Below are 9,893 nucleotides of genomic sequence, written 5' to 3' on the forward strand. Positions count from 1 at the left end.
GTCTCAAGTCTTCTCTGTGACTTTCACACAAACTGAGGCCGGACATCATGTCTCCTCAAACGCACAGATCACTTCAGGAGCACCGCGTACACAAGCTCGGACGCAGTCTGAACGAAACCGACTGTAAGGAGCAGCTAGTTAGAAGTCGAGTGTTTTAATGTTCCACTTTAAACCAACGGTGGTTAAAAACTTTAGCTGATAACTGTTAGCGCTCTCCTGCTGTAGCGCCCTCCTCTAGTCCTTTGCACTCCGAACTGCTTCTGTTCCCCTGCCTTTTTAGAAGTGATTTGTGGTTCAACATCTGGCCTGTGGACACCTGTGGACCTGTGGACTGGAGCAGGCAGTCTTTGAAGTGGCAGCTGACCTGCTTTAACTTCTGAACCACAGCCACCTGCTGCCATTACTCAGTATTCAGCCAATGAAAACCTGCCATACAACACACACTGCCATTGGTGTGCTGAGGTCAGCTGATCTGCCCGCACCTTGCTCCGTTCTTCATCAGCTTCCAGTTTACATTTCATTTTTCACGTCTTGTCATGTGACCTTTAGTTTGGTTCGTTTTGTGCCCGTCTGAATGACCCAAAGATTAAAAAACAAACAAAAAAAAACCGTTGACAACGGGCTTAATACACATTGAAACTTTATTTAAAACTGCTGTAGTAAACAAATAGAAAAAAACAAGGCGTTTCCTGTGTGCTCTGTCACTTCCTCCTGAACCTGGCAGATAGAGCAGAGTGTCAGCCATCTTTAACTCATTCAGACACCAGAGAGAACAGGTGAAATTTACCTGGAAGTGCCAGGTCGCTTCCTATCCACACCCAGACGCTTCCTGTCTGCAAAGGACGGTCTGTAAGGGAGAGAGATGGTGAGACAGACGGGACAGACGGACAGACAGTGAGACAGCTGGCTACCTGTACGTACCCTGCTCGGTACTGCTTCAGGGCCTTACTGCTGGTGTTTGTCAGCTCTTTGTCAAACACCGACTTCTTGCCTCCTTTTCCTGCTTTCTGATTGGCTGCTGCACACAGAGGATTGGTGAGAGCAAGGACATTATCAGGGTTAGTGTGTTTGTTAGCGTTTTTACAGCATCACATACCTTTAGTTGGCGCTTCATCCTCTGGCATCGCCCTCGCCCTCTTCGGTCGGCGCTCTCTTTTGGCTGCTCGCTCAGCAAACATCTGGGCCTTCAAAATCTCAAACTGAGCACGTTCCTCAGACTGACAGACAGGTAACAGGTAAGCAGGCGCTCAGGTGATTGATCGGATGTGAGTACTGATTAATGCTGGATCGTTTTTTACCGTCAGCTCCTTTTTCCTGCCGTCCTTCAGGAACTTCTCTCTCTTCTTCTTCCCTCTAATGGCAAGATCGAACTCCTGCAGGGCCTTTGACACTGAGCAAAGTACTATAGTTACACAAAGATCACTCCACTGTACTAATCAATACTCTGATATTAACTGATACTATAATTGCCCATTGGGCCTAAGGGGCCATCTGTGAGCATCTTACAATGCTGTGATTGCAGCCATTCCCCAACTCTCTGTGAGTGGTACTCATGGACATCGATCAATAACCACTGATCAGCAGGTGTTGATCAATGATCATGACAGTTTGCATATTAATGATCATAAACTGACCTGCTAGTTTCAGTATAGCTCTGGAGGCAAAAGGTAGTGTAGCCACTGTTAGCTCTCGCCCAGCAGACTGTCCTGAGCAGTCGGGGAAAAAACGCTGGCTGACACAGACCTCTGCAGCTTCTCTTCACCTGTAATTTCTGTTATCTTATGGGTTTAAAAACATAAACAACTGCGGGACACTGTTTGTCTAGATTTGAAGCGCCCAGCACGTGCTCCCGACGCAGGGGAAACTAATCCTGCCAGGGAGGCCTACCTTGGCACCGTTGTAATGCGGGTGAAGCCAAAGGCGAAATCAACACGTTCTCATCCCAGCTTGTAACACACCAATGCTATGTGACAAATCGTCAGTATGTTACGTGTTTGGCGCCATGAGAGCCATTTGGATTGAATCCATACATGTAAACGTGTTTTATGTTCTGATCGTGAAATGCTCTGGAAAACACTATTTCATACAGTTACGGTTAGGGCTGGAATACACGGCTGGAACGTGTGTTACTGCTGTGAGCGGAATTCTGTTGGATTCCGCTGAAAATCCAGAACATATAAGGACGCGGAAGCGTTACTATGAGATGCTTTAGGACAAATCGTCGGTATTTCGCGTTGAGGATGAGAATGCACTGCTTCATCTTCTGTTTTGCATTTGAGTGAGAGTCCCGTCAAAAAACCTTCTTAAATATGATCAACCTATCTCTAATAATCGGCTATGTACCACAGGCCTTCAAGGTGGCTGTAGCTAAACCTTTACTTAAAAAGCATCTCTAGACCCAGCTGTCTTAGCTAATTATAGGCCAATCTCCAACCTTCCTTTCATATCAAACATCCTTGAAAGAGTAGTTGTCAAACAGCTAACAGATCATCTGCAGAGGAATGGCTTATCTGAAGAGTTTCAGTCAGGTTTCAGAGCTCATCACAGCACAGAAACAGCTTTAGTGAAGGTTACAAATGATCTTCTTATGGCCTCTGACAGTGGACTCATCTCTGTGCTTGTCCTGCTAGACCTCAGTGCTGCGTTCGATACTGTTGACCATAATATCCTATTAGAGCGATTAGAACATGCTGTAGGTATTACAGGTACTGCACTGCAGTGGTTTGTATCATATCTATCTAATAGACTCCAATTTGTACATGTAAATGGAGAGTCCTCTTCACACACTAAGGTCAATTATGGAGTTCCACAGGGTTCAGTGCTAGGACCAATTCTATTTACATTATACATGCTTCCCTTAGGCAGCATCATTAGAAGACATAGCATACATTTTCACTGCTATGCAGATGACACGCAGCTCTATCTATCCATGAAGCCAGGTAACACACACCAATTAGTTAAACTGCAGGAATGTCTTAAAGACATAAAGACCTGGATGGCCGCTAACTTTCTGCTTCTTAATTCAGATCAAACTGAGGTTATTGTACTCGGCCCTGAAAATCTTAGAAATATGGTATCTAAGCAGATTCTTACTCTGGATGGCATTACCTTGGCCTCCAGTAACACTGTGAGGAACCTTGAGTCATTTTTGACCAGGACATGTCCTTCAACGCACATATTAAACAAATATGTAAGACTGCTTTCTTCCATTTGTGCAACATCTCTAAAATTAGAAATATCCTGTCTCAGAGTGATGCTGAAAACTAGTTCATGCATTTATTACTTCCAGGCTGGACTACTGTAATTCATTATTATCAGGATGTCCTAAAAACTCCCTGAAAAGCCTTCAGCTGATCCAAAATGCTGCAGCAAGAGTCCTGACAGGGACTAGAAAGAGAGAGCAGATTTCTCCTGTTTTGGCTTCCCTTCATTGGCTTCCTGTTAAATCCAGAATTCAAAATCCTGCTCCTCACATACAAGGTCTTAAATAATCAGGCCCCATCTTATCTTAATGACCTTGTAGTACCATATCACCCTATTAGAGCACTTCGCTCTCCTTTGATAACAGGATTGAGTTTAAAATCCGAGTACTGCGACAGCACTACTACACAGTACTTCCTGCTCAGCCTTCAACACTGAACGAAGGATGACCCACAGTCACACAGTGCTCACGACATACTACAGCGTGTGAATTAGTACTTACTGCGGCTCTGTTTCCTTTCCTGTTGGGTCTGAAACCAAACCCGCTGTGACTGATCAGAGGAGGCGGAGTCAGTGAGACGCTTCTGAGCCACACTCAGCTACACACAGACACACACACACACGGTTTAAATAAAAATCCTGTTTGTTGCTGTTCAGTTCTTTTGCTTTTAAATTAAAAACAGGTATTTTAGCGACAGGTATGCAGGTATCCAGGTGTACCTTGGCCTCAGACGCAGCCAGCTCTCGTTCCTCTCTCTCCAGCTTCATCACAGCTTCCACGTCTTTCTCCAGTTTGGAGATCAGGTCTCTAAATTTCAGGATGACTTCTGAATGACACAAATACACATTTCAGTGACAGGTTCTCTCACTTGGAGGACACTCCTCACCTGGGTCACCTGCTCACAGTTTAGGATTGTTTACCTGGCGGCAGAATGCGAGCCTTCACGGTGCTCTTGGCTGACTTCACGACCTCTTTCAGCATCTTCCTCTCGGACTCTCCGACGAGAGACACTGAACGCCCCGATCGCCCCGCTCTCGCAGTCCGCCCCACGCGGTGCACGTAATGCTTCACCGTGCCAGGCATGGTGAAGTTTATCACCTGAGGGATAGGCAGGCGAACGAGCGAAACACGTTTTAAAAAGCAGCTTTAACGCTTCTGATTACTCTGGTTACCATGGTAACAGACTATAATCCACTTTGAATCGTGTTTGAAAAACAAGGGGAAGAAAAAGTTTTTGTGTCATGTGACTTTTCTTCTTTTATGACCATATTTCATTAAACCATCGAATTCTGTCTTTATTCATATTTCAGTGGTTGTAGGAACTTCACCATAGTAACCCTGCCATAACTTTACGGTTCTCCTGCAGAACACTCACTGTTTTGACTCCATCGATGTCCAAACCTCTGGCTGCCACATCTGTCGCCACCAAGATATCAATCTGTTCATCTTTGAAACGCCTGCAAAACAACAACCACGACAAGAGCAAAGTTACTTATTCTAAACCAGAGGTTCTCCAATTTATAGTTCTGAGTGTACCTCAGGTTCTCTCATCTAATCCAACTCTTTTTATAGAGCACTTTAAAGTCAACACGGTTGACCAAAGTTTTGGGAAAATCAATTGTGTAATACTGTGAGAACGAAGGCTGTATTGGTTGTGGTTTTTACACATATAAACACATTAATAAGAGGGAACTAGCCCAAGGTAAAAAATAAATAAAATTAGTAGTAAAACATGAATAAAATAGACAATAAATAAAATTAACAAAATAAAGAAGATTAAAAGCGACCAGAAACTGACTACAGGCTGACTCTGGTACTACTCCTAAAACATTTTGAAGAAAAGGTGTGTTCTTTAAAGTGATTTAAAAAATATCAAGTGTTGGGGCCAGCCTAATATGGAGCGGCAACTTATTCTCTAATCCCCGTTGTGCGTGCACCTGACGTTCTCTAATCCCCGGTTTTATGTGTACCTGAGGTTCTCTAGTCGTTGGTTCTGACTCAGTTCTCCATGCAGTTCTCCAACCTTCAATCCCATTAGTCCCAACAAGATATGCAGTCTGTGGGCCTGTTTCCGCGTCTGAGTGAACAACATGACGTGATCCTGGAACGTCCGAGTCAGCAGAGCTGAGAAAAACAAACACAGGTAGAACTGTAGAATTGTCACTAGTACCTCGATGTTACTGCAGTATCAACGAGTACCTACCAGCCACCACGGCCTCACGATCTCCTTCTCTGTGAGGTCGGATTCGGACAAACTCCTGCCGCAGGAACGGCGCCACGTCAGTGTTGCTGTTAACAAAGATCCTGACTGGCTGCTTCAATGACACCGCTGCCAAGTCTTTCACCTGAAAACACGTGTCACAGGACAGTCATTCAGTGATCACATGATACAGCAGCACACACATGACTGAGCATGCATACCTCCTCTGTCATGGTCGCAGAGAACAGCATGGTCTGTCTGTTGTAGGAACACAACCTGATGATCTCTTTCATCTGCTCCTCGAAGTATTCATCGAGCATCCTGAGGGAACCACACACAACCGCACAGGTAAGTGTCTCGGCAGATTCTGGTTTCTGGTGTGACGGATTCCCCCGTCGCTTTTTACCTGTCGGCCTCGTCCAGGATCAGGATCTCAATGTGCGTCAGCTCAAAGCTCGGCGTGTTGTGAAGGTGATCGATCAGCCGACCAGGTGTCGCTATTAGGATGTCCGGGCCAGCCCGCAACGCTGCCTCCTGAGACTTCAAGTCCAACCCACCTGAAGACAAATCAACACAGATGAGGCCCAGACCAAGTCTGAATCCGACCGGGTCCAGAGTCAGACTGAGTCAGATCCAACGATAATTGAACCACGACAAATAGACGCACCAACAGCCAGGCAGGTGGTGATAGACGTGAACTGGGCGAGTTGACGGGCAACAGAGTGAACCTGGATCCCCAGCTCTCTGGTGGGAACCAGAACCAAGACGCGGGTCACCTGGGATGTCCTGGGCTTATAAACCAATCGCTCCAGCACAGGCAACATGAAGGCTGCTGTCTTCCCTGCACAGAAAAGAGGAATTCACGTGTCCAATTAAACTGAGATCAACTGGACCCAGTATGATAAACGAGACCCAGTGTTACCTGTCCCAGTAGCAGCACAGGCACAGAGGTCTTTGCCCAGCAGACCGACAGGGACGCAGGCCTTCTGGATCGGAGTGGGCTGCTTAAAGCCCAGAGCAGTGATGGCCTGCAGGAACACAGAGTTTACTCAGACAACAACAGAAACGAGTCACACAGCAGCAGATGTCCAGGTCTGAGCAGATGTGCTGGTCTTACCTTCAAAATCGGCCTGGACAGATTCATGTCGTCGAAAGTCAGTTGGTCATCGTACTGCGACGCGTCTTCATAGAACGACTCTGCTGCCTGGACACAAAGATGGCTGTTAACATGTAACCCGCGACATGAACACGTGATCTTATTCGGTTGTCTTCCTCACCTCCTCTGCCACCTTCCTCTTCTTCCCCCGTCGTTCCTTGTCTCTGAGCGTGTCTGACAGGAAACAGGAAGTAAAAATAAAACTTCCACTGACAGTATTAACAACTGTATCAGAGCGCCACTCATCGGTCTCAGGCTCAAACTTTAGTTACAAACAATAACATCTGAAAGAATTCTTCCTGCTACATTTAAAAATAAAAGTTTCTTACCTGATTTGGTCAAAATTTCCTCGTCGCTCGATCCAAACTCCTCATTTTCGTCCTCATCATCGTCTTCATCAGTAGCAGCTACCTCTCCAGCTGGAGGTTTCACATCCTCCTCCTCCTCCTCCTGGTGGTTTTCTGATGAAGCTTCAGCAGCGTCACTCTGAGATGATTTCTCCTGAAGGTCAAAGAAAACAACACCTGACGCACAGAAAATAGACTGATACAAGGGGCCAGTCAACTCACCTGTCCTTTTCTGCTTAACCTGTGCAAGATTTACTACTGCAAAGCGCTGTGGGTATTTCTGTCATGCGACTTCATGCTGTCATATTCCACATGAAACAAAGTTTCACCTTCTAAAGAGAATCTACTCAACCTTCAGGCTCGTTAGCCTCACACTCACCTCAGCTTTCCTCTTTCGGCGGATTTTCTCTATTTTCTGGTCCAGAGTTGTCAAGGTTCTCTGCAGACAGAACACAGAATGTGAGAACAAACACACAGGTGGAAAGTGTTATGCTCCTCCCGTTGTTCCATGTGTGTGATGAAGTAACTGTGCTGCTCCGCAGCAGGTTGTTCTCTACCTTCTTCTTGAGCTGCTTCATGACATCGGCCATCGCCCAGTCATCGTCGTGGCTCGGCCCGTCTCTCTCTCCAAACTCAAAGTCACAGTTAAAATCTCTCGACCCGCGACTCTTCTTCTTCTTCTTCAGCACGATCGGCTCCTCCTGGAACACAGACAGAGCACAGGTGAGACAGACAACAGGTGAGTGACCCCTCCCAGTAACCCTTTAGCAATAAACCTCGCAGACGGTGGCATTTCCACAGAAACTGCATACAGATGCAACATCAGGTAACTTCAGGTTTAATTCTGTAATTTCAGCATTATGAGAGGAGTTCACATCACGCTTCTTTATATCGTCACAGCAACTGATACTGCAGCCTTTAAGATCCAGACCTCCAGCTGAGCAGTCAGATCTGACACTCGCCCAGAGGTCATAACACGAACACAGTGTACAGTCGAGTCTTAACAACTTACTTACAACTGGGCTCGTCAGGCACTCCTTTTGGCTGCAGTGGTTATTGTTATATTTATATGCTTCCATCTGCCGTTTCTGCTCGGTGACAGCTCATACTCTTCCTTTTTCTCCCTCCCTCGCTCACAGACACATAACAGGTATGGCAGGTCGCTCCCTGCAGCACGGACTACACTGCCCATGAGGCTGCATTCTTTAGGGCTATGCCTGTAACACTCTGCCTATTGCCTTCATATGAAATCATTTTTAAAAATATTCCTTCACGTCATTATGAGGCTGCAAGTAGGGGTGACATGGGCCGCGAGATTGAGACACAGGCATTGGAGCCTCTCAGTGCATGTTTTGTTTGGGTTTCCACCTGCGTGAAATTACCAAAAATAGAAAGGGCATAGCCTAACATAGGAAACAGGAAAATACCACCCTGTAATCCTTTTATTTCAACAAAGTAACTGTATTCTGATTACCACCTTTTTAAACGGTAACTGTAACGGAATACAGTTACTCATATTTTGTATTTTAAATACGTAACGGCGGTACATGTACTCTGTTACTCCCCAACACTGCCCGCAGCTGAAACCACCAAACATCAAAGAAAAGGGAGAAGCCCCCGTCCGGCCCGCAGCACACAGAGACCCCGCTCACCTCTGACCTTTAACCTTTAACCTCTGTTTGGGTTTGAATTCATAGTTGCCTTCATTACTAATGTGTTTATGACTGACCGGGAGAGGTGATGCTGCATTAGTGGCCATTACTGCACTCAGCTCTCCTCTGTGAAGGTTTACATTACATGTTTACACTGAGCGCCAGAGCTGTGCGATACTCCGTGGTACCGGTCCAACACCAGGTCATACAGGCCCGATATTACCGATACGGTGAACTTAAAGCGTCTGCAGTGAGCGGCAACTAATTCCATTGATTTCACAGTGTCAGATAATGTTTGTTCTTCAGGACATTCCGCAGGAAACGACAGCAAGCCGCTGAACCTCACCGAAAATTATTCACACCTATACCAGCGGATGGGCTCTGGTCCCAGATCGGACTCACCTCTTGCTCGGATTCGGTCTCCGCCTCGTCGGGACTCGAATCCTCGTCCCGGATCGTCCCGATCAGACCGAGCTGCTCCAACATGGTGGTCCGATGTCCGGGTCTGAACGGGTTCTGAAGACGTTGTCCACACAGTCACACACGTGTGTGTTGATGAAAACAGGAAATGCAATCGTATGTTTCCGGTTGACTTCTTCTTCCTTAGCCAGGCTTTCGGCACTTCAGAGGCGTACTGCTGCCCCCGTCAGCTCGAGCGTAAAACTACAGCCAGCGTAATAAATCTGACGGTGCTTCAGAAAGCACACGTCACAGCGTCCCATGCAAACGCAAACAATACGTAAATAAGGCTATTAAAGCCAGAAGTGGTAGATTTTTCCAAATGAGCTACCAACCATCACACTGGATTATTGTACCCCTGCACTCAGATGAATGGAATGTCTTGGATTATTTAAATCTGCCGCTGAGCAGTTTAACATCATCATTAAGAAGTAATTTCACAGTCCCTAACTCTAACACCTGACTGTCTTGGATTCTGTGACGGATGGTTTGGAGATGGTTGCGGCAGAGCTGAAGATGATCCAGATGTTCACTGGAACTGAGAGGGGTTGGACAGGATTAGAAATGAGTCCATCAGAGAGACAGCTCAGAGTCAGAGAGGCTTAGCTGATTTGAACATGTGCAAAGTAGGGAGCGTGGATATAAAGAATGTTGATATTATTGAACTCCACGATTCTCTTTATAATTTTATTCTTTGGCCTTTGCGTCCTTGAATCCTTCAGTGTGCTCTCATTAATCCTGAATTTTCTCTGTGCTTTTGCTTTTTGTGTTGCAGATTATCCTCCATTAAATATTTCACTTCATCTCATTGAAGCTGAAAATCTCAGTCACATCAGCAAAGCTTGACTGTTTTGATGATGAAAAGTGTCTGCATGGG

General features: G+C 46.0%; 1 protein-coding gene across 2 annotated transcripts; it reads right to left on the bottom strand.

Moving 5' to 3' along the window:
• Nucleotides 1-623: 623 nt before the first annotated feature.
• On the bottom strand, nt 624-9,141 carry ddx27 (DEAD (Asp-Glu-Ala-Asp) box polypeptide 27). 2 transcript variants are annotated; one of them, XM_031735301.2, is made up of 21 exons: nt 8,960-9,141; nt 7,463-7,606; nt 7,285-7,344; nt 6,888-7,059; nt 6,680-6,732; nt 6,520-6,606; nt 6,325-6,430; nt 6,070-6,243; nt 5,809-5,959; nt 5,624-5,723; nt 5,406-5,547; nt 5,173-5,326; nt 4,578-4,659; nt 4,123-4,300; nt 3,922-4,028; nt 3,704-3,800; nt 1,299-1,390; nt 1,097-1,217; nt 922-1,015; nt 788-847; nt 624-717 (listed from the first exon to the last, which is right to left on the bottom strand). In XM_031735301.2, exons 1-21 carry the CDS (start codon nt 9,041-9,043, stop codon nt 702-704), a joined length of 2,274 nt encoding a protein of 757 aa, XP_031591161.2. In that variant the 5' UTR covers nt 9,044-9,141; the 3' UTR covers nt 624-701. The 2 variants fall into 2 exon arrangements, with proteins under 2 accessions (XP_031591161.2, XP_031591160.2); XM_031735300.2 differs by having other exon boundaries at nt 922-1,018; nt 8,960-9,140.
• Nucleotides 9,142-9,893: the final 752 nt, after the last annotated feature.

Source organism: Oreochromis aureus, linkage group 5 (assembly GCF_013358895.1).
Source record: "Oreochromis aureus strain Israel breed Guangdong linkage group 5, ZZ_aureus, whole genome shotgun sequence".
NCBI classification, from domain to species: Eukaryota; Metazoa; Chordata; class Actinopteri; order Cichliformes; family Cichlidae; genus Oreochromis; species Oreochromis aureus.

Excerpts from the sequence above, each read along its gene's own strand:
- ddx27 (XM_031735300.2), bottom strand. The coding sequence starts at position 9,043 with ATGTTGGAGCAGCTCGGTCTGATCGGGACGATCCGGGACGAGGATTCG. Across the intron at positions 5,327-5,405 it reads TCGTGAGGCCGTGGTGGCTG|CTCTGCTGACTCGGACGTTC; the intron begins GTAGGTACTCGT and ends TGTTTTTCTCAG. Across the intron at positions 848-921 it reads CTGAAGCAGTACCGAGCAGG|ACCGTCCTTTGCAGACAGGA; the intron begins GTACGTACAGGT and ends TCTCCCTTACAG.